Genomic DNA, 22,745 nt, shown 5'->3' with positions numbered 1-22,745 from the left:
TGGACTAGCGGAGTCGGAATAACCATGCTTGCACCTTTCCCCCCTGATCGATGGAAAATACAGGACCTAGGATGGTGGAAGAATGAAGTCCCCATAACCGATGGAGACAATTGCCGAGCCGACAAGTCTTTTTCCGCCGTCGATCTCGGATCTCGCTCACTCGCGATTCCCCTCGGCAAAACGATGAGACCTCGAAGGTCGTGGCAGAGACGAAGGAACATGCCTTTTTTTGACCCGAGATATTCAGCATGTCAGCCTGCGCCACCCCCCCTTTCTGATGACATTGTATGCGGCGAGTCGACTTGCGCTGGTCTCGGGAGTTCGAGGCCTACGATAGACGCTTTCCTGGGAGTATCAGCGAGAATGGGAAGGGACCCCAAGAAAGACATCCTAGAGAACATATCAATGGAGGTGGTGTCGCTGGTATTCTCACTTGTGGTAGCGTTTATTGAAGTGTGCTGATTGGATGGAAAGAAGAATTGCCTGCGGAGAAAATCTGCGGCGAACTGGATATCTCCGATATGAACATGGAGGTCCTGTGTCAAGACACTCACTATCCTCCATTCTCCTGGATTCCCTTTTGTTTTGCACATAAATCTCTCGCTTTTCGTTCTTCTGCAAGATGAGTAGCTCCAGCTCGCAAATTTGGACCTGCTCACGCTGTCTTCGCGCTCAACGGCTCTCGAGCATCAGCGCTGGTCCCTCCATATTCGAGTCTGGAGCAATGGTCCGAAGTCGCCGCCCGTTCAGTACCGCAGCGTCGTTGCAAGAAGAAAATACCTCGAGCCCGAAGAATGAAGGTACCGGTGGGAATGAAAAGAGTGGGCAGGATGAGGAAGAGGAGGGAGCTATGTCTCGGAGGCTGGCTGAGATGGCAGAGGAAGCAATGGATACAGGTGGTAATAGTGATCGCAAGTTGATGCAGGATGTAGGCTTCTCGGATGATTTAAAACAGCAATTAGAAGAAAGAATTGCCCAGACAGGTTTAACTGCGCAAAACCAGAAGGCTGCGAGCCAAATCAACATGCCGGTACGAGCTTCCCCACCCCCCTCCCGTTCGATCCTATCAGATTTTTGGTTGCAAAGGCTTTGGCTGATATAGAAGACAGAGCTCCGCCGGAAAGGGGACGCAAGACATTGCAGGTGCGGAGCCTTGGACAGGCTCCGAGTCCCTCCACGATTCCGCTCTCCGTATGCTAGATGACAGCCATAAGAAGCTACGCTCGTCACACAAACCACCATCAGTCCCGCAGAAAGTCAACCTCCGGCCGGCACCCAAGAAGAATATCTCTGCGGCCGATCGACTGGCCAATGCACGAGACAAGACGTCCATATACGCCTTCAGCCAGCAAAGTGACATGAGTGAAAAAGAGCGGGAGAAATGGCGAAAGGAACTCAAAGACCGATTCTCGCCTGGTGCACGACCTATGCCAACGACTCTCCAAGGGCTATCGAGCCTAGCGAACGAGCGCATTGAAGACGCCATAGCGAGAGGCCAGTTCAAAAACATCCCACGAGGCAAAGGCAAAAACGTCGAGAGAGATTATAATGCCAATAGCCCCTTCCTTGACACCACCGAGTACTTTATGAACAAGATCATCCAGAAGCAGGAGATTGTACCGCCTTGGATCGAGAAGCAGCAGGAATTGGTCAAGGCAGTCGCGAGTTTTCGTGGCCGTTTGAGAAATGATTGGCGCAGGCACGCTGCGAGGATTATTGCAAGTTCTGGCGGGACAATCGAAGACCACGTACGCAGGGCCAAAGGTTATGCGTTGGCGGAGGAGAAAGTCAACCCTCGCGTGCGCAAGGTGGAGAACTTGAGCTCCATCTCCAGTGATGGTATGCTGACGAGCATCACCGTCGAAGAAAGGATCGCAGCCGGTGTGCCTGCAGAGGCGGAGGTCAAGCAGACAGGGCCTGCTCAAGAAGAGGTGGAGATCAAAGTCACTGAACAACCAGCTGAGACTGCTCCTTCGATGACCGCCAACGACGTCGCCGCCGCTGCAGAGCCACCAACAAGAGCACCAGAACCCGCCGGAAACTCGGTCCTCCCCGTGCCCCACCCTTTCCGGGACCCAGCGTGGGAAAAAGCCGAACTAGCCTACCACACGCTCGCGGTCCAGGAACTCAACGCGCTCACGCGCTCATATAACCTGATGGCGCCCAAGATCGCCCAAAAGCCATATTACACCCTGGAGCGCGAGCTGAACCGGTGTTTCGCGGACGTGGCCCCGACACTGACCGACGAGATCCTCGAGCGCAGCCGCAAGCCCGTGGTCAAGATCGGCGTCATGCCGCATCGTGAAGGCGGCGTCTTGGAGCGCTTTGGCCAAGGCGTTGGTGCCGAGCGGTATCGCGGTCATGAAGGCCGGATTAGAGATGAGGTGGAGGGGAAGGGATATGGTTTCCGGGAGTTTTGGCGCGATCTGTTTCGGAGTGATAAGAAGGCGGAATCCGTGTCGAGAAGGAAGGAGACCAATGCAGCCTGAATTCCGGTGCCCCGTACGAAGGGTGGATCTAATGGAAATATTGAGACAGACGGTGAAGACGAGATCTATATGTCGACCTAGATTCTATGTATATGACGAACGACTTGGATGAATAGATTTGTACAGTACCAAGGGCCAGAGCATGGGAAACGTCTGCGAGTAGACGGTAGAGAAAATTTGTAGATTCTAGAAACAAAGATTTCAGCGAAGAGTCAATTTTATTGCTCAACAAGAGCAGAGCTGGTATGCTAGATTCAACCCATACTGTGTTTGCGTTGCCGGTTCCTTCCAGCTAGGTCCACGATGTAAGGCTCTGGTAGCCGATACATTGGATACGGATATCCCTATCAACCCCTGATGCGTTCGCAGGCCTCTACTGCTCTGCATCTCGTCGCGATTTCACACTCGTGCGTTGACCTCTGGTGGTCCTGAAAGCACTTCTGCACCCCTAGACCTGATCATTGCATTCAACCCTGCATGAACACTTTTGCTCCCGCTTTGTTAAGATACCTTGTTGTCGTGGGAAAATTTGTCGTGGGAGGTCCTCAGATTCTCCTAGGACAGGCTCTGCAGACACTGCAGTTGCGTTGATCCCAGAACTCCAGTGTGGAAGGATCAGGGATCCTTTCAGGTGGGCTTTCAGGTGATGTTTCAGGCGATGGAATCTTCACGAATTCGTCAAACAAGCTCGGAGTCCAAGCGCTGATGGTAATCAATTCATAGTCTGGCTCCCGATTAGACTGGGAAGTTTGAATTTCCTTGAGGGGAGTGATTTCGGAAAGGTCGCTGAATTCGAGGTCGGTCGGGCGGCCGATTTGTCGACAAACCTCTGCCACATCCAGGGCCATAAAGCAAGAGTGTATAAGGGATTACAAAACAGCTGACAGACAGAATGGCAAGCTTCGGCACGTCCGGACTCATTGTTTCCGATGTTGCCAGGCATGGTAGTGGCAGGTGCATTTTGCATGACTAGCTGTATTTCTCGGCTGTTGCGTTGGTGACGAGATCCAGAGTTGACGTGAGTTGGGATGGGTGAGTCAGCGCGTATGACATAATGAAGCGCATGAGAGGCTTCGAGATGAAGGTTCAGATTGGGGGCCACCATATTACGGTGGCTTGGAGTGTTGTCAGAAGTTCTGCGCGCATCGACGTTGAAGGGGGATATTTGTCGTGTAGGTGTCGAATGCTGGAGAACTGTACGCAAATGGGAACGATAGAGGATTACTCAGAGCATCAGGAATGTCTATTTAGGTACCTGCGACGAGGACCAGTTGGATCGATGGCTGATGAAAGGTCCTCCAAGTTTACTCACAATTCAAGCAGAGAAGCAGAGAAGGAGTTCATCCACGGTACGGGGATGGATCTCCCTGAATTGGCTCGGGATGTCGAAGCTCTCTTGGTTTTGACCTCTTCAAGCGCACGGGTATGAAGGATTCCCAAGCCTTAAAGGATGGTAAGGTATCCGATGCACAGTCTGGTGTTGCCTTACAAGGGCGGTTCACAGATTGTCCATCCCTTGTTGGACCCAAAAAATAAAAAAAAAAAAAAAATAAACTTTAAAAAAAACAGTGGAAATTTCACCACGATTGGCTGGTTCTCCGTCTTTGAAGTATTTGACCATCGGGTATCGCTAGTCCATCCAGAAGATCGGGATTGTCCTTAAATTCTGCACTGTTAATGACATCCTGGGCTTTTGACATATTTCTTTCTATGATGATTCCAGGGACTTCCCCATTGTACACGCTGTCTTCCGGAGGGTCGACTGGGCCGGTTCCAGGACTGCCCAAAACTTTGGCAAGATACCTCATAAGGCTGGTGAGTGCTCGTCGTTTGCTTTCTTCGTCTGCGTCTTTGGTATTCGCCAGTGTTGTGGATATAATGGCGGGCATATAATACGGCAAGACCGCCGTTTCGTTGACATTCCCATCTACATTCAGACCTGCCACAAGTTGATCCTTGTTTCGTTTATCCAGAGCATGGAATGCTTTGGAGAATAATTCTGCCTGCTCTATGTCGACGGTTCGTCCCATGGTCAACAAGCGCAGAAGCGCCCTCTCTTCCCGATCACTGACACTGAGTCGGCGAAATCCTTTGATATAAAGCATGTTGCCACGCTTCGTCAAAACTTTATCATATCCTTGCCGCAGATTTGATCTGCCCGCTATGATGTCGAGCGAGACCTCGTGGACGGTCTTGAATGCTTGAAAAACCGGCTCGATTAAATTTCTAGCCCCGGTAGAATCAAGATGACCTGCAGCGCCGGCGACATCAAGAATTTGTTCCAGGAATTTGAGTTCAAATGCGTGTTCGTGACCTCGCATGGTGAGAAGTCCTTCCAGGTTCAAAGGTACACTTTCGGCTTGAGCCAATTGGCCCGCATTGAGCTCCGACCCAAGCTCTAAGCCGAGCATGACTTCCTTCCGGTTTTCCGGACTGAGGTAGTCCAATGATGGAATCATGCCGGCGTTGGCGGCCTCAAATAGAAGAGCATCATGATTCTGCTCGGTCAACGGTGTGCGCGTGACGTGAAAGTAGTCTTCCTCAAGATTAGGATCCTTTCCTAGATCATTGATCACCATGGATATGATCAATGCAAACAGGTCATCTGAACACTTCAGACCATCGGCGAACAGGTTGCGTAACCACTCGAAGGATTCCTCCGTCAACTTATGATCGGTTGGTTGACCGCGCGTGAATTTCTCGTATTCGCCATTATGAATCCATCGGAGAGCAAGGATGCCCACAAGTGTTCGATTGATCTCATCGTAGTTGGCTGAGTAGAGAATCTGGGAAGGACTGGGGTTCTCAGGTGTCCCATTGGCATGACGCTGCTGTTCGGTGCCTTCAATAGCTCTAGCAGACTTGAGGCGTTCGAGTTCGGGTTCGAAGACTTCTTTGATCTGGAAGAGTATGGTAGTTTCGTCCAAGGAATAGAATTGACCGAGACGAATGGTCTCTTGAAGGGAGCATCGAGGCTGAGATGTCGCAGTCATCTGGAAATGTTGATCAACTATCATAACGCGAGAATTGCTTCTTGTCGCAACACGGCCTTGAGGTTAATAGCATGATCGAGTTGCGGTTTTCTGAAGGAGTTGGGGGTAAGATGGAATCCTCGAAGACCAGGGCACCGTCACAGCAAGGCCGGCCACTCATACAGATAGTATTTGTGGACTTAAGAACTGGAGATCCATGAGTTGTGGCTGTGCAATATGGAGTGAATTTCCTCCAACGTCTTTCCTAATTTAAGCACGGAGCGAACGGCAGGAGGAGAAAATCGTGTCCGAGGGCGGAAGAGACGGTCGAGTTCAAGATAGGAGTCAACGAAGAAGAGGAATCTGTTATCTGGGAAGGGACAGAGGGTGAGGCTGACTCCCAGGCTTCTCACAGAAGCAAGGCGTAGTTGGTTATTGGGCGAAGCAGGAGAAGGCAACGGATAACGAGTGGGAAGAAAGACAAGACGAGAAATGCAGGGTGGCGGTTCAGCAATGCCCCCATGCCCTGATTGGCTGACAGCCGCAGCAACTATGATTGGCCAAGAAATAATGCTTGGCGTATGGTATCGGACGTCCCTTCAAACTCAACTCAATCAACCGCAATACAGATGGATCACAGCAACGAGTCCTGCGTTTATCTGGGCCTTATTTGTATGTCTCCATCATCTACACGGCACTCCTTGCCGGGTTGCTTTACCTAGACCGGCCTCCACCTCCTGATGCTCACAAGATGGCTGCGACGCAGAAAAGTGAATCACCACGCGAGATAAATTGAAGTTTCAAACGAGATAATGGGTACAAGAGAAGAGCAGTGGTGGGAACTGCAAAGGCAAGCCAGACGAGTGATGAATCAATGGACCTGGTGGGAAGATTTTCGAAGATGAAGACACACACTGCGGCGGAAGAGCAATCATAATCTCTGCACGTCAGCACAGGGCCATATGGCGGTAACAATGAGAGCCTCTGCCCTGGAATGCGTCATAGGATCTTGACCTTTTCGAGTCTTTCCATCGCCAACATGGTGAATTACACACGTATTTGTTAATATCGACTGTAATTCGACAATATCAACAATCTACGACCAGTGAGGTAGGGAAGAAAAGGACAATGACGAACTTGGTGCTGCGACATGTGACAGTCACATTCCCGACTTCTTGAGTGAATGTCGGCGGTGACCTGTAGGGAGCGAATAGGCGGCGCTGTCCCTGCGCCCTCCCATCTCGTCAAGTCTCGTTGTATATTCAAAACATCTTGTGTCTGCGACCAAAGCTTTTCCTCCGTTTTCCACTCTTCACATGTCTTCTCTTATCCCCTCTTGTCGAGCATTGCCAGCGTGGCAGACCAAAATCGCCGCGCCAACATGACTCCTCCAGAGCGAGGAAACCTAGCATCATCAACACCGACAAAACTTCAACCACCGGCCATGGCCCTCCAAGGTTTAGCGCACGTCGACCAGGAACCAACGAAGCTGGCATAATTCTTACTCACTCGTCTCTTTCAGCCCCTTCTACCGCCACTACTCAGGTGCTAGCTATCTCGGCCACATCCAAATCTTGCACTGGTCAGAAAGTGAAAACTCCTGCTGCCTCAGCCGATTCTGGTAAAAAGTTTTACCCAGCAAAACTTAATCCTATCGAAGACGAAGTGGACGTGGATGCTCCTGACCACGATTGAGACACGTTCGATGACCCATTTCTAGCAGAAGATATCCACGATTACGCCGACGAAGATGATAAAGGTCCATCCAAGAGAACCAATCCACATCTCCAGTCCAGCGTCGACAGGGACGACTCGGAGAACAAGGTCTTGGATAATAGCTCCAAGTAGTAAGTCATTTCACTGTCTATCAGCGCCCAAGTACTAATTCCTTTTCACTAAACAAGGGTTAACATTGACCGTGGCAATGGCCGTACTCTCAAACACAAGACGGGATGGAACTGGAAATTGGAGGGCAATACCTGAAAAGCCATCCGCAAGGAATGGAGAAGGTCGACAAGAGAAAAAGCTGCCAACAGCACCCTCAACGTTCGCTGACACACAATGAAGCAAAATGTCGCTACTACCGGTGTCACGAACGTAACTTCCTCCCAATGACATTTAACGTCCCTCTCACAACCTCTTCCTAGCTCCCCGATGAATACTTTGACGAACATCCCAGGCCACGTGGCTCAAGGACCTTGCTGACTATCGCAAACAGGCCGAGCTACTCATAGAAATGAAAGAAGAGGAAGACAAGGAGGTGGGGCAGCGCCTTTGGGAAGTCGCGACTCGGAAAGTCAAGGAACGTACGAGGAAGATCATTGCTCTACGAGCCCTGCGTGCTCGTTGGAATACCTTGAAAGCAGGGGACTGGAGAAAGGCCGAAACGGCTGATGGCGTGAGCGACGGCGAGGCCGCACCTGAGGAAGAGAGACCCAACCAGGATGATCGTGCCGACATTGATATCAGTGAGATGGGACATGGTATGAGTCACGCAGCTGCTCCCTCATGTTGGCTATGCAAGCGACGGCGAGTGATGGAGATGGACCTGGGCCGGTCAAGATAGACAAAATGGGGTTTAGATCCCCCAGTACCACTGGACTGCACCCTTCTCCCAATATTGAATGACGTGCATATGATCCCAGCGTGGTTGTCATGGTCGTGAATAATAGGTCATCACCTCAACCCTCGTCATGAGCAGGAACATGTATGTGGCTTTTTCCCGGTGTTCCATTAACGTGAGTATCGTCTCCTCAAGACGGAACTGGATGCTGGCGGACTTTCTATGGGGCCTACTCCCAGCACACAAAATGAAGTTTCCTATATGTTCCGTACAGATCGTACGTCTATGGAAAGACTCTGTTTTCATTATTCTATCAGTGAGGTCACCACCGGTCCCATACGTCAATCGTATCCGTATACAGGGACAGGACCCGCCCACAATACTGCATCATTACTGTTTGGGGTTCCGATTTCGCCCTTGCTGATTCACCCTGTTTCTCCCCCCCCTCCCCCTTTTTCACAACAAGAAAATAGTTGCGCTGAGGATCTCACACTAGTTCGCTATCACTGCACACCGCTCTGAAATGAGTAGGCTACGGCAAGAATCTATACAGCTCGAAGGCGGCGAAGATGAAGCTGTCCTCGAACGTGTCGTCACTCCTCGAAATGCCCAACCCGCGATGCGACCAGTGTCTCGCAAGCGCCAGACGAGTATCTTGTTCTGTGCCTTTTTTGACGTGTTCATCACAATCGGGTTTAATCAGGCTTATGGAGTTTTCCTCAACTATTATCTTGCGGACGGGAGTAGCGCAAAGGACCCATTCCTCCCCAAGAGCGAAGTGTCGAACAAAGCTATGATGGCATTCGTTGGTACGCTGGCAGCTGGACTAACCTGGGGCGGTAGCATCTTCGTGAATCCGATTATGGCAAGGTCAAAAGATCCTCGATGGATTACCGGCACTGGCGCAGTTTTCGTGGGTGCTGGCTATATTCTTGCTAGCTTCTGTCATCGGGTACGACAGCCCCGTGCCGCCTCTGGGGATACGACGAACTGAATTGAATTTCTAGGTATGGCAACTCCTGTTGACGCAGGGATTGATCTATGGAATCGGGACTTCGCTACTGTATTTCCCGATCCTCGCAGTGGCGCCAGAATACTTTGACGCTCACCGTGGTTCTGCCATGGGATTCATTCTGTCGGCAGCAGGAGTGGGAGGTCTTGTCTACGCCCCAGCAGCTCGTGCAATGCTAGCGAAATTGGGTGCAGCCTGGACGTTGCGGACATTCGGTCTGGTCAACTTTGTATTGTGCATCCCGATTGTCCTGGGTACACCGCTATCGCGGAGCTTGTCTAAACGCCCAACGCTTGTGGATGTCAGGCTCGCTAAACGTCTCACCTTCATCCTACAAGCTCTGGCTGCCATGACTCAAGCCGCGGGCAATTTTGTACCTCTGACATTTCTGCCCGAGTTCAGCACGAGGCTAGGCTATACCGCTGCATTGTAAGCCTTCCCATTCATTTAGTGACTGGTGATAACAACTCTGGGATCCAGTGGTGCTGCACTGCTCGCGATCAACAATGCAGTAAATACGGTCAGTCGAATAGCCATGGGCTTTATTGCGGACGTTGCAGGCAGGCAAAACACTCTAGTGCTCAGTGTCCTGGGCAGCGCCATTACCGTCGTGGCATTTTGGCTCTCGAGCGCCTACGGAGGTGACATGAAGCTCTGGATCGCTTTTGTAATCAGCTATGCACTTTTTGCTGGAGGTTTGTCTCTCTCTTGCCAGGAGAATCATCTATTGATGTGTAAATCCAGGATACAACTCCCTTTTTCCCACGACTGTGATCGAGGTGTTTGGCGCTCAGGCTTATGCTTCTGTCAACGGTTTCATTTACTTCATTCGCGGGCTTGGTGCACTCTGGGGCTCTCCAGTAGGAGGTGCATTGGTTGCAGGAGGAACACTGCCTCGAGCGTACATCTCTCTGATATGGTATGACTTTGCCTTGTTAATGTTTTCGAGCATATGCGTGACTGCAGTCCGTGGTTTTGATGCGTTGGAAAAAGGGCAGTTCAAACTGAAAGCTTGATTTGATGAATATATTTCTGCCCGATGTATATAGATCTGAATCCCTTTTCTTCTACATGTCCACAGCCTTTGGGATGCTTCGGCCTTGTTAGAAAGTGGGGGGGGGGGGGAAATCGTCCGTAACTATTCCCCGCACACTCTCTGCCTACTATAGAAAGGAGACCTCGACACCATCTTCAATCACCTGAGGTACCATGTCGACGCTGAAGCTTTCTTCCCGTCAAATGCAACAAAATTTGTTCTCGACTTTTCTTGAGACATCTTCTTGAAACTGGGATTCTTTCTATTTTCTTGTTTCGACCATCCGCCCATGAATAAAATAACACGTTTCTCACCCTCGGCACGGAGGTCCTTCTTCCGCAGGTTCAGCACCTCAAGACAGTGCGCAGCCGACCATGTCAGAATAGTCGAAGTTGGTCCGAGAGATGGATTGCAGAATGAAAAGAGTTCGATATCCCTAGATACAAAGCTAGAACTTATTCGACGGCTAGCGCAAACGGGCGTCACCAATATGGAAGCTGGATCTTTTGTCCCTGCAAAATGGGTACCGCAGGTTAGCTTCATCCTTCCAGGTTGAACATAACAATGTATAACAATGGCAGATGGCATCAACGGCAGAGATATTAGAGACGTTACTTGAAAATCCCCCTTCCGCACCACACGGGATAGCCTACAATTACCTTGTTCCCAACATTCGCGGCCTCGAAAATCTCATCAAGATCTTTCAAGCGAAGCATGCACAAAACCCTACAGGACAACCTACACCGCCTCCATCTCCTCACCCTGAACAATCCCAAGGTCAAGATCCCATAACGTCGACCTCCAATTCCACCGAGGTCTCCTTATTTGCTGCAGCAACGGAGACTTTCTCTCAGAAAAACACAAATTGCAGTATTGCAGAGAGCATGGAACGATGCAAACCAATAATGGAGCTAGCAAAGCAACACAATATTCGAGTGCGTGGTTATGTGTCAGTGGCACTGGGATGTCCGTATGAGGGTCCCGATGTTGATCCCCACAAAGTGGCCGAGATCACTGCCACTCTATTAGAGATAGGCTGCGATGAAGTCTCGGTCGCAGATACAACTGGCATGGGAACAGCGCCTCGGACAAGGAAGCTGCTTCAAACCTTGAAAGAGGCTGGTATCTTAGACGAGGATCTAGCGCTTCATTTTCATGATACTTATGGTATGGCCCTCGTCAATACTGTGGTCGGCCTGGAGCACGGTGTCAGAATATTCGACAGTTCAGTCGGAGGTCTAGGTGGATGTCCATACAGCAAGGGTGCCACAGGCAATGTTGCGACCGAAGATCTACTTCATTTGTTGCACAGTCTGGGATGTGAGACTGGAGTGGATATGGTGAAGATGGCTGAGATTGGACAATGGATCACGGCACAATTGGGCAGGCCTAACGATTCAAGAGCGGGAAAAGCCACTTTGGCAAGGCTGAAAGACAATTAAATGTAACCAAATAGTAAGTCTGATTTCCCATCTCTCATGTCCCCCAAATGCATGGATCTTGAACTCTGTATACTGTCCATCCTTCACAATTTGACCGGAGATTTCTTAGTATCAGTCACTCTGGACAAACAACCCATATCCCCTACTTCTCAACCTTCTGGGGAATGACTGCTAAACCTGGTCAGTCATGAGTCGAACTCAATTGCTCTCCTCGCCCAACGCACCCTTCCGGTCCCCTTTTTTTGTCTCCCAGCATTGTCATCATCGCTCTCAACCCGCAAGTCGACAACATGAGTCTGGTTTGACAAGATGAGACATCAGAACAGCCCAGTCAACCCTCTCCTGGATTGATATTCACGATCAATCTCATAGCATGTAGATGGTTCTGTTTTTGTTTTTATTTCCTCTTTCCTACAACTGCCATCTAGTATCATTCAAGCGAAATACGTCTCAAGCCACCACATCTAGGGATCGAAATCTACGATCCTATCTCCCGTTCGAAGGAGAAATAACATTCCACGGCCCATCGACTCTGCCAAATAGTGAATTCCCGACTCGACACCAATATTGCAAGCCTTATGTTCTTAAAGGAGCGAGCGAAGACAGAAACGCTGAAGTCTGCCGCCATGTTTGTTCTCCCCGTCGACGGGGCCACGAGGGATCCAGAGTCATTTCGATTTGACAATGTGAAGCTGGTACATCACATGGATTTGTCTTGCATTTGCTGGGATCTTCTCGAACGGCCTGGCTACACGAAAGATAAATCGGAAACTTCTGGGAAGTCTTTCGTCTGCTATCCAGACTGAAAAGGTTTGCTTTCGCATGCAAAACTACGTGGGTGGGAAATCATCAGATTGTTGAAGTCCCGAGTCGTCGAGCAATGGGAGCAACGCGATTGGTCAATTGCCCGTGGAGCTGATAACACCACCTGAAGAAGGAGCGCGATTAGGTAGAAAACCAATGGGATTCTTTGGACTCGGTGGTGGAAGTTCTAATTATGGGATCGAGTGTTGGGATGCATATGGAAGATCATTCGAGATGTGACCGACATAGTCCTCTGCAAGAGTCTGGGAATTGTCTTTAGTTGGTACGACAAGGACACCAAGGATTTGTAGTGTTATAGGCCGTTCAGGGAGCTTAAATGGAGGCAAAATTTGAACGACACAAGCAATAAACTTTCAAGCAGCTCTAGGGCTATCTGGTGTGACCGTGGGGACGGTACGGACGGTCTGTATAAATCATGGGTTTTCCCATCCACTTTCCCGTCCCCGTGCTCTAAGGTGGTTACAGCCGCATGAAAGCTGAGCCGTGGTAGGGTAGGCTTGAGAATCCCACCATGAGGCCTGACTGTAAGGTCTGGCTCACGATCAGAGCAGACGCGCCAATTTAAAGGTGCAACACCCCACAATGGCACGCTAAATATTTCATGAACCTTTTCTTAGTTCATCATCGGCCCTCCGTTCACGACGGCCGTGGTCCTCGTCCCGTCTTCAGTATTCGTAGTGGATGCTGGAGCTTGGCATCTGACTCTTTCTCCCCATTCCCGTCGAGTTGCGTGTATGACCTATACCGCCTGGTCGCGACGAGGCCGTAGAGGAAGACACCCACGGCCACTATCTCGAGCAAGCCCACAGCCAGCGCGGCCCACCACGCATATCGCATCTGATAGCACATGCTGCCGAGGTCGCCGATGGCCTGGTCGAGTGTCGCATCGTGCCTCCGCGCACACGTATATGAGAGCATGTCGTAGCGCTCGTTTTCGTTGAGATCGTCGACCTTATACAGCACCGCGACGGCGATCCAGAGGCCGATCGCGATCACGGATGTGATGAGCGTGAGGATTGTGCTGACGGTTGTTATACGTCGGACCTATATAAAATGAGCATCAAAATTTAGACCCAACCAGAAACCTGGGTTTTCAGAGTTGGGTGGTAAAAAGGAGGGGGGGGGGAGGGGAAACGGACAGTTTTCGAAATGCTCGCCGCACAGAGCACCGCACTCATCAGGGTTGCGACCGAAGCGGCTCCAAGCAACAACAGTGTCGGTTTCATCTTGAGATCGGCTGGCCACACGCGCAGCTCGACGTCGTACTTTTCGTCTCGCATGTACATGTTCTTTGAGGAGTAGTAAACCGAGACCGCGTGCGCGAGGACAGCTACGATGGCCGCCGAAGTCAGGAACGAGAGGATCCGCAACACGAGGCGAGTACGGGAGATCCAGCGTTCTTTAGATTTGTTGGCCCGAGATCTGAGGAGATTGTGGGATTCGTGAGGGTGTGAACGAGGTTCAGAGGTGGAAAGGGGAGAGTTGCGAGTTGCTCCGGTGTAGGAGTGGGAGGAGTGGAGGAAGGATTTTGTTTGTTCGTCTTCAGGGGGGAGGCTGGTGTCCATTACGTCTGGTCACCTGGAGCAAGCGGGAAGAATGGATGTCGGTGAAGAAGAACTGTAAAGCGTCGAGTCAAAAGAGATTGTCAAAGCAGAAGCTGAGCAAGGAGTTGACGTGATCATTGAAGATGTAGGTAAAATATATAAGACAATCTTGTCTTTCCGACCTGGTCCATTGATCTAGCTCCGCCTAGTTGCTCATACCAAATCTAGGCCAAAGTAGCAATTCGCACGGATCTGAATTCAGGGGTAAGATGACACGGGGAATCTTTCGCCAACCGGATATCTGGCTTACCAACCTCTCAAGACCTCTGGGGAATTTCTAAAAATTGCAGCTGATCAGACCTTGAAGGCTAGCTATTATGCTGAAAGACCTGAGCCCGGTCCATTCCACTGACATGGCCTCTCGGCCCATAGCCAAGTCTAGCTGGAAATTTGATGGGAAGCGTTAGTTGGTTAAAGCAGACCTTCCACTGGTCGAGAGAGCCTACAGAGCACAGCGGGGACGCTTGGCTTGAGGAAACTGTGTATGATCAGGCGAGGCTAAGTGGTAGCAGCTGGTTCCAGGTTTAGGAATGTTCTCGATTGAGTAATGCGAAGGGATTTTCAGAATGTGACGAGGCTACTTGAGAATGGAGCACTTTCCCCTTGAATATCTAGGTCCGGGGATACTAGCCTATACAGGATTAGTCCCATATCCTTTAGCATTCAAGCCAGCAGGATTTTCTCCAACGTCATCAGACTACAGTACCTCCTCTAGATCATATCAACTCTCCTTTGCCATTCCGGAACATTAGCTTCAGCCCCAACCCCTACGCATGGGGGCCTTTGTCAAATATCTTGGTGAACAAGGGCATTTGCGCCTTGCGACGGGACGGCATTGCCGATTCCCACACCATGGCAACTCCCTGGCCGCGTTGGATCTTCCCGGCAATGATAGGTCCATCTCGATATGCCTACAGAGGTATCCATAATATCTCTCGAGTGTCCCTGATCTTGCAAAACTCTTCATTTGTCTCTTATTTTTGATTGTTCAAGTGCACGGGTTTCCTCTCATTTGCCTTGTCATCATTTTGTCGGTCTTCGGCCATGCGTCCTCCCTTCTTTCTCATATCTTTCCTTCTCTTCTGTGGCCGTGGAGTTGTCGGTGTAGCGTCCAGGCTTGAAAAGCGAGTATTCAATACGGGCTCCCAAGACACGAATGAATTAGCCCTCTCCAAGCATTTTTGCGATTCAATTGAAAACACGCTCCTTTCTTCAGGCAGAGGAAATGCCGTGCTCAATGGCAAAGCAGTCTGGCAAGGCCTGGGAATAAATGATCTCTTGACCCAATATCTCATCGACAATCCCGCTAGTCTGCTATCTCCCCCTAGATCTCTGTCTCTGATACTTACTCGCGATCTTAGTTGATGATTGGAGCGGTCGATTCTACAGGGACGAGGCTGTCCTTGAAGTTCAACCGGAAGGTTTCAGCTGTCTCACGGAAAATGACAACTGTCAGCCAAAGGTTGGCTGCCAATTCTACGATTCTACACATGCAATGCTTGTGTCTCTTTCCTTAGGCAACTTGCACAAAATCCTATCCGCGCAAATTCGCGCCTATGACCGTGCTATTGAGAAGTTCGATGAATTGTTTGTTATTGTCACTTTCCGCCTCTTGATGATTGCTGATTGGAAATTTCAGAGACCAGAATCTAGCAAGAACTTTGTTCAAAGACACAGCATTTGGACGCGATAGATTTACATTTGACGTGGCAGCCTTTTTCACTGGCTTTGAGTTGGGAATTTCGCTCGCCTTCCCGGCATTAGGAGGTTCTCTCACAACCGCCATCAAAGAAGCTCTAAAAACTGGTCTTCAGGTGAGTGGTTCGGGATTTCCTGATTTTGGAAAGCTCGACTGACTCTATGACCGCAGACCGTCCGCGATGCCGCTATTGATGCCGCAATAGATCTTGGAGATGACCCAACCACTGATGGAAAGCCATTCGTCAACTCACTACGAGCAACCTTCGAGCCTCTCAAGCAGTCACTCCGTAATGTCTTGCATGCCTATATGGACACAGGAGCCACGGATCCTGCCCTCGTTTCACCTCCAGCCGACACTGTCAGTTACCTCCGCGATGGGGATTTGGTCGACACCATTCTCAAGTCCGATGATGAATTAGTCGAAGAGGCTGCAAAGGAAATTATCAAGCAAACGGTAGGCATGGGAAAGCTGCCTCGAGCCCCAAGTTGACTGACTTCTTCGCTAGGCTGCTCCAGTTATTGCAGGCATCTGGAACCAACAAGGTGTGAGGATGGCTAATTTCCCAGAGGTACGTATCTCTCCTCCCCGTTTCACCCTCTAAGTCAGCGGAATGATAACGCTAATTTTCGTTGAAGAACAACTGCGACCCGACAGTTTGCAAGGCTCTGGGAGGTGGATTTTGTAGTCCTCTCCGCTTTCTCGCCACCGATTTTGGGGTATGGAAAACATTTGGACCACTTCCTTGACCAAATGTCGAAGGTCTCTAACGTTCAAATGTACAGGATCCAGTCTGTCTCGAAATCGGCGTCGGCTTCGACATTCCCGAAAATCTTGGTGCTGTTTTGAACAGATTCAATATCGGCTTCACGCAAATTACCCTCAACGCTGTGAGGCTGTCTCTACTTTGTCACGAGAGCAATAGCTTACCTCGCTCTGCTTTAGGCTCAATGCTTGTTCTTGGGGAAGGATGGGATCTTTCCACCTGAGCCAAGCGAAATTATAGATTTCGAATTCCCTCGGTGTACATGGCCCCTGAAGAGGTTGTGAAAGCTGGTTTCGGCTATTGACACGATAGAATGGCAGTATGGGAGTGCCAGGAAAGGGCGCAAGCTGCTAAAGGAGGTGTTAGTATCGTTATCTTCGCAACGCTAGACAAGCAAGAATAGTGTAGGACATATTATCTGTTGCCAGGCCAGCATGTAAGCATAGTGTGCATAGTCAGGTTTTGCGAAGCCAGAGTCATCATCGTGTGGGTCCCGCATTCCTTTTTGGTCCAATATTGTCAATCTGGTTCTATATGATCTGACATACACATCTCTTGGTATATCATCCCACCGATATCATCTGCTTCATCAAGCATTTATAATGGCTTAGAGTCGTGAGAAAGAGCCTTCAAGGGATTTCATTGCCCAAGGCCTCAAACGTCAACGCCCTGTCCATCGCGCATGGGTCGAGGAAGATCTACCAATCTGCGAACGGCAGAGGAGAGAGCTGCAATTCGTCGTGAAAAGTTCAGATTGAATGTCCAGGCTCACCGTGAACGCCAGAAACAGAAATCATCGGGTCAAACGTCCAAATCTTCCATTCAGTCAAAGTTTCGCTGGATCCACGAGACAAAATGGGAGGCTTTGAGTTCTGTGCACCAAGCAAAATCTCGGAATGGGAGAGAGCAAGATCCTGGTCGCAAACAGATCGTCACCCTTCTGCGAGTCTCTCAGCCCAGTCTGTTGTTTGAGCCGACTCCCGAGAAACAGAACACGACTGCACTTCTGGGGATATTCAGATCTCGACTTCTCCCGGATAGAATCAAGCTTCCATCCCCCACGTGTCCTGAGAAGTAACTGACAACGCCTTGTGCATCTTGGGTCGTACATGCTTACGGTCTTGCAGCAATTCAGGACCAATCACTACTCAGGTCCATGTTACGTTCTGTAGCATTAGGAGTGCTGGAAATGGAAAGCAAGCGACAGGACATTCAGATCGAGTCTCTGCATTCGTACCAAAGAACGCTAATCGCCGTCAGTCGGAAGCTGCAGTCGATTATTGATGGAGGAAGTCATTGTGCGCATGAGTCATTAGCATTGATTTTGTCTTGTCATGTGGCAGCAATGTTCGAATTCACCATCAACGCTTCTCTTCCAGATATGTACTGCCATGTCTGTGGATTAGGATCGTTGCTACTGTATCAACTCCGCAGCCCTGGTCATATCCCTGGCGTTCTGTTCTGTTTAGTGGACGAATATCGGATGCTGGAAATCTGCTTCTGTCTTGTTCACCGCCGGACCTCCATTTTGATAGGAACACCCGTTCTTATGGGCGGCAGGAAAAGTCCCGATCATCGACTCATTCCTCAAGCGAGTATTCGTTTCATGGGAGGCTTGCTTGATATGGGCCATCGAATTCCTCCTATGATGGTGAAGCTTGACAGGCTGAAATCGACAGAAATTACTCATGAATCATTACTCTATCGGATGTCTTGACCCAAACAAAAAATTGGTGTAACCATTTTCTATCTCAGTATGCTCAATCTATTGCTCGGTCAGAACCTCGCTCATCGTATCCGAGCGATCTATCTTTTCCAGGCCTTGAAATTGCAGCAGCTTGGGTTTACAACCTTTCTCTCAAGCTGTATGCACTGGATACTTATGCATCTGCTCTTACGGAAGCTCTACACTTTCAATCAGCCCACAGCAAATATAGATATACCTTCAAAAACGATCGGAGGATACTCAGCCACGACAACCTAATGATTGCGCGCAGCGAACACCTTATAACTGCACATCTTCTCCTTCGATCATTGCCATATTTCTTCCATGCCAACATCGGACTCATTGGTGTCTCCCTGGCGGTTTTCCCACTTGAATCAGCAAGACTGGCGTTTCTTCATTCGCTTGAACGATGTTCGACCTCTGAATGGAGAACGAAGGATTCTTGCTATCCAGATCTTCTACAACAGAGATGGCAGGATATACTCCAGGCATTGTCCCTGTGCAACAGCCTCGAGAAGAAAGCAACAACACTAGGAATACCATTGTTCTCCCAGCTGTGAGATGGATTCCGATATAAAAACCATTGTACCACAAACCTTGCACATGACTTTTTGGCATGATGCTTGAGTCTAACTCTCCGCAAGGCTTCTGCTTCTGCATGTATGGATCGATGGTAGTTCCCAGCGCGCCAGTGGGCTACGGGGCAGGAGTCCATTCGCCCATGCCAGCCGGGCAGATAATTTGGGTGAATTGCCTCCTCAGTCAAGGAAAACAATCACCATTCACATGATTTCGATCTTCTCCCATCACTATTGCAACGATCTGTCGTTATGCACGACGTTCAAGCGGAATCGCTACCCACTACACCGAGATTTAGAGGGTCGAATTGATGTGGATCGCGGTGTAGCCGAACTCGACTTAAGATATGACTCACTCCCACTCTTTCCTCTAGGTCCTCGATTTACTCGATAGGTATTCATCAGCTGGCCCAAACTGTGGAGCTGTGTCTGCCTGGTGAGAGCAGACACCTCGAATAATTGGAGTCCGACTTCAATGAATCAGTTCAAAATTTTGACGCGCTCGCAGAATCGTCATCGATGTCGGACTTCGGTTGTCAAATTTGATGGCGTCGTGGGAATTTCGGCCGAACAGCCGCGTCCCAAGCGGCCTTTGAGGCCCGCAATGCTGGTTCTAATGATCACGCGGTACCCGAAAATCCTTGCGAAGAGAAATCATCATATGCGTCTTCCTTGTTCAATGCAACGACGATATCACCTCGGTCAAGGTCATACAGCATCTCGTTGCTTGTGTCAGATAGCTGGCATTTTATTGCATTGTCTGGTTGAGATGAGGTAGTTTCTTTCAATTCCCATGATGCATTGCCGTCGAACTCCGCGAATTGGTCCGAGGTAATGGCTCACGGCCTGTGTAGCTCGCTAGTGTTTAGGCTTTGGATGCTTAGTTTGTCGGTCTTTGATGGAAGTTCTATGAGACACATTCAAATTTAGCAGCGGGAAAGAAGAGAGACGCGATGGCTGGACTGAGAACGGCAATATGAGAAGGAAGACGAGATCAGAATCGAGTTTTAAATATTCGCCTGAAAAACATACAAATCTCGGTGACATATGGGAGTGTAACGAGCGGATGTTGGTGACAATCGTGAAAGAAAGAGGAAGTCCACCCTACCACTGAGCGAAAAGCTTTTTTCTCCACTTGAAGGACTATCCATCGTATATTGACAGGCTTGAAGTGTTCACTCTGGTGATGATGGCCTTGACAATTTTGACGTAGCTCTGCTTCTGCTTCCAGGTCGTGCCATGATGGCAGTTGATTGTTGTCTTGCAGACAGATTGATCGATGGCAGGAGAGCCATTCAACGCTGAGACGATGACGGAAAATGTAAAGAGGAAAAGGTTCTGTCGAGAATGTCATTATGGAGAACTGGATCGAGTTGTCCGGAAAGAAGTTCTCGTTCAATGTCCTGAACAATGTGGACTGCCTTGAGTGCTATTCAGACTCGATGTCTAAGATCGAAGGACGTCTGAGCTGGCAAATTTTGTAGCCAACAAGTTCTTGTCCGCTCTCCAACATCTTGCAACATATGCTGACACAAGCAGCAGAGATCAGTGATTGTCCTGAACAGCACCTATGAAGCTGTTGCGAGCGCGAAGTGTGACGTGTCGGTAAGTAATGTACAGAGTTGAAAGTGGATTCCCATCTCGTTATTATGAAATCTTAGCCTTATACTTCGTTGGTTATTCTCTCCGCTGTCTCTCTTGCCTTCTTCAGTTCTTCCTGCTGTTTCTTCACGGCGTCACGACCGGCTTTGACAAGTTGTCTGTCGATTTCTGACTGCTTGGCAAACTCTTCTAATCGTTTCATCAGTGCCGTCCATTCTGGTTCTTCAGGGAAGTCTTCGCAATTGGTGGTCTTCTGAAACCACTTCCATATCCGCTGAGAGGGCTGCTGGGCCAAATTGAGTGTGACGCGTCTCATGAAGATGGGTTGTGGGGGTGATGGCGTTGAGGGAGCCTTCGCATTTGCAGCTGGTAGGGGTTTTGATTCTACTTTTGACCACGATTCCTGGTACTCGATAGTGTCAGGTTCGACCGGTAGTTGGCGTTTCTCTAAGGCACTCAGCGTGCTCTCGTCATTGCTTTCGAAAGTCAGATCGAGCTGTAAAGCTGTCGAATCTTCCACCTTGATGGGTAGGGTAGGATTGTGGTATTTTAATCGTGGTAGGTGGTCTTTTTTAAATCCTCTTGCAGCCTGCATCTCTTTGTTCCATGCCCTCAGAGGATATCGGAGGCAAAGCTGGGCCAATCTGGGAGCCGGGGGAGGTGGAAGGATTGCTGCGCCCTCGCCATGTCGGACCCGAAATAACTATAAGTATGAGCGACGGGTATCGATTCAAAGGCATTACCTAGGCTTACTCTCTACATGTTGTTAGTAGAGTGCTCAATTTCATGATCAAGACAACTTACTGGTTGAAAGCTGCGCATGCGCTTTCCGAGATTCACCATGTTGATGCTCAGTTCCAGATCACTTCAACCGATTTTCTTTGAGGCCACAATTACGAAAAGGGCCATGCAGGTATTAAACGAGAAATCTTGGCGTGGTAGTGCAGACTGAGCTCTATACAGAGAAAAGTAGTGTTATAATTCTCAGTCAATCCGCTCTCTTCAACTTTTGGACACAAACATGCCGAGGCTGGGCTGGGCCTAAAGATTCTCGGCAAGTTTGGAATGAATGAGCCGCTGACCGATACAGCAAAAATGTCTGCACAAGGCGGAAGCAAGGTGCTCGCCTCACGAAGATCGATCAATGTCCTTTTGCTATTCATGTCACAGGCACACAAACTCGTTCTGGAATACTTCCCGAAATTGGCTTCATATTTCGTTGTGATTGTCTCTTCAAAGTTCTCAATGCATAAATAAACCCCAAGCGCCTGTGTCGTAGACTCTCCAGCTCCTTCACGGACCAAGTATATTTATCTTGGGGCTAAGTTCATTATGGAGGCTTGAGGAGATATCCAGCCAATTTTTTGTCCTTTGCTCAATCTTGAATCCCATGTCCTGCTTCGGTTGGGCCCCAAGACCTGCTTGACCCCGGAAAATAGCTCCAAGATGAAGGAATGGGTGCTGTTCCAATGCTTGAATCAGTCTTCTATATGCACGTGTTTCCTCTTTCAGCATGAAATTGGCGTGTTTAGTCTCCTCCCTCGCCGTTCCGTAGGCTGACTTCTGAATCACAGAATTAGCTCGTGGTCTCTCAACGTAGATGGTGAATGACCGGTGTCCCCGAGCAGATAGACGTAGCGGTAAGAGAATGTTCGGATTGAAGTGGTCTCTACTGGAAGGAGGAAGAGGGCAATGGGTTGAAAAAGGGAAGGACGGGTATCTGACAGAATCTGGGTGAAGATAGGGGGTTCTTGTTTCATCATCTGTTAGCATGGGTAAAGATTGAAGGAGGCTGAGTTGCTTCTTTGAATCCAAGATACCCATGATGAGCAAGAAGGCCTTTCTGGGTATAATCCCTGGTCGTGGAACTTCGTTGCCTTGTGAGGGAATTGGAACACTGGGGCTCCAATATCAGAGAAAAGAGTCGAGGATCTTTTGCGAGCAGGGAGGATAGATGTGTCGACTTGTTGATGTAGGTTGAATAGGATAGATCCAGAGAAAGGAAAGACCGAAGAAAAAGTGTGTCATACTGCTTGCGGCCTCCTTGGATCTGAACAGAGTAGGAGAGCCAGCCGTCCTTCGTAATTGACTGCGACAGACGAGTGAAACCCTTCCGTGCTGGGCGGTGAATGCTTTCCCAGCTCTTCCTTTCGCCTTCTCTCACATCATTTTCCTCCTCCACCATTCATCCATATTCTTCAACACAATCACTCTATTCTCCTTGAGCGCGCGAAGCCTGGTTCAAGTGGTGTCGCGGTCCTCTCCAAATGGTGGATTTGAATCGGCCGCTGGAATTGGTGGCTACACTTCGACTGGACGGACTTCTGTCATCCACTCTTTCTCACACCATTGCAACCACCTCTCACCAGCCCTAACCCACTCACTCGCCCACACATCTTCACAAGGCCCTGTCAAGCTCCTGTGTATAGTG

At 49.5% G+C, this 22,745-nt stretch overlaps 10 protein-coding genes across 10 annotated transcripts; 7 read left to right on the top strand and 3 right to left on the bottom strand.

The window, feature by feature from the left end:
- Window positions 1-622: 622 nt before the first annotated feature.
- Window positions 623-2,489, top strand: Z518_08028 (uncharacterized protein; the record flags this gene model as incomplete). Its single annotated transcript, XM_013413771.1, has 2 exons — window positions 623-1,030; window positions 1,110-2,489. The coding sequence occupies 2 exons, from the start codon at window positions 623-625 to the stop codon at window positions 2,487-2,489; spliced, it is 1,788 nt and encodes a 595-aa protein (XP_013269225.1).
- A 1,577-nt stretch (window positions 2,490-4,066) lies between these two features.
- Z518_08027 (uncharacterized protein) lies at window positions 4,067-5,482 on the bottom strand (the record flags this gene model as incomplete). Its single annotated transcript, XM_013413770.1, has 1 exon — window positions 4,067-5,482. One exon carries the CDS (start codon window positions 5,480-5,482, stop codon window positions 4,067-4,069), a length of 1,416 nt encoding a protein of 471 aa, XP_013269224.1.
- A 1,360-nt stretch (window positions 5,483-6,842) lies between these two features.
- Z518_08026 (uncharacterized protein) lies at window positions 6,843-7,444 on the top strand (the record flags this gene model as incomplete). Its single annotated transcript, XM_013413769.1, has 4 exons — window positions 6,843-6,918; window positions 6,984-7,082; window positions 7,158-7,305; window positions 7,366-7,444. The coding sequence occupies 4 exons, from the start codon at window positions 6,843-6,845 to the stop codon at window positions 7,442-7,444; spliced, it is 402 nt and encodes a 133-aa protein (XP_013269223.1).
- Window positions 7,445-7,522: 78 nt separating this feature from the next.
- On the top strand, window positions 7,523-8,027 carry Z518_08025 (uncharacterized protein; the record flags this gene model as incomplete). Its single annotated transcript, XM_013413768.1, has 2 exons — window positions 7,523-7,558; window positions 7,641-8,027. 2 exons carry the CDS (start codon window positions 7,523-7,525, stop codon window positions 8,025-8,027), a joined length of 423 nt encoding a protein of 140 aa, XP_013269222.1.
- Window positions 8,028-8,547: 520 nt separating this feature from the next.
- On the top strand, window positions 8,548-10,052 carry Z518_08024 (uncharacterized protein; the record flags this gene model as incomplete). The annotated part of the gene is made up of 4 exons (XM_013413767.1): window positions 8,548-8,976; window positions 9,032-9,465; window positions 9,517-9,731; window positions 9,781-10,052. The coding sequence occupies 4 exons, from the start codon at window positions 8,548-8,550 to the stop codon at window positions 10,050-10,052; spliced, it is 1,350 nt and encodes a 449-aa protein (XP_013269221.1).
- Window positions 10,053-10,562: 510 nt separating this feature from the next.
- Z518_08023 (uncharacterized protein) lies at window positions 10,563-11,514 on the top strand (the record flags this gene model as incomplete). Its single annotated transcript, XM_013413766.1, has 2 exons — window positions 10,563-10,604; window positions 10,654-11,514. 2 exons carry the CDS (start codon window positions 10,563-10,565, stop codon window positions 11,512-11,514), a joined length of 903 nt encoding a protein of 300 aa, XP_013269220.1.
- A 1,461-nt stretch (window positions 11,515-12,975) lies between these two features.
- Window positions 12,976-13,904, bottom strand: Z518_08022 (uncharacterized protein; the record flags this gene model as incomplete). Its single annotated transcript, XM_013413765.1, has 2 exons — window positions 12,976-13,383; window positions 13,479-13,904. 2 exons carry the CDS (start codon window positions 13,902-13,904, stop codon window positions 12,976-12,978), a joined length of 834 nt encoding a protein of 277 aa, XP_013269219.1.
- A 1,083-nt stretch (window positions 13,905-14,987) lies between these two features.
- Z518_08021 (uncharacterized protein) lies at window positions 14,988-16,631 on the top strand (the record flags this gene model as incomplete). Its single annotated transcript, XM_013413764.1, has 7 exons — window positions 14,988-15,252; window positions 15,305-15,530; window positions 15,583-15,757; window positions 15,814-16,098; window positions 16,151-16,213; window positions 16,281-16,361; window positions 16,428-16,631. 7 exons carry the CDS (start codon window positions 14,988-14,990, stop codon window positions 16,629-16,631), a joined length of 1,299 nt encoding a protein of 432 aa, XP_013269218.1.
- Window positions 16,632-17,090: 459 nt separating this feature from the next.
- On the top strand, window positions 17,091-17,486 carry Z518_08020 (uncharacterized protein; the record flags this gene model as incomplete). The annotated part of the gene is made up of 1 exon (XM_013413763.1): window positions 17,091-17,486. The coding sequence occupies one exon, from the start codon at window positions 17,091-17,093 to the stop codon at window positions 17,484-17,486; it is 396 nt and encodes a 131-aa protein (XP_013269217.1).
- A 2,889-nt stretch (window positions 17,487-20,375) lies between these two features.
- Window positions 20,376-21,157, bottom strand: Z518_08019 (uncharacterized protein; the record flags this gene model as incomplete). Its single annotated transcript, XM_013413762.1, has 2 exons — window positions 20,376-21,017; window positions 21,119-21,157. The coding sequence occupies 2 exons, from the start codon at window positions 21,155-21,157 to the stop codon at window positions 20,376-20,378; spliced, it is 681 nt and encodes a 226-aa protein (XP_013269216.1).
- Window positions 21,158-22,745: the final 1,588 nt, after the last annotated feature.

This window comes from Rhinocladiella mackenziei, assembly GCF_000835555.1.
Source record: "Rhinocladiella mackenziei CBS 650.93 unplaced genomic scaffold supercont1.6, whole genome shotgun sequence".
In the NCBI taxonomy this organism is placed as follows: Eukaryota; Fungi; Ascomycota; class Eurotiomycetes; order Chaetothyriales; family Herpotrichiellaceae; genus Rhinocladiella; species Rhinocladiella mackenziei.
The sequence above is the reverse complement of the archived record's forward strand: the minus strand, read 5'-3'. Positions and strand labels throughout refer to the sequence as shown.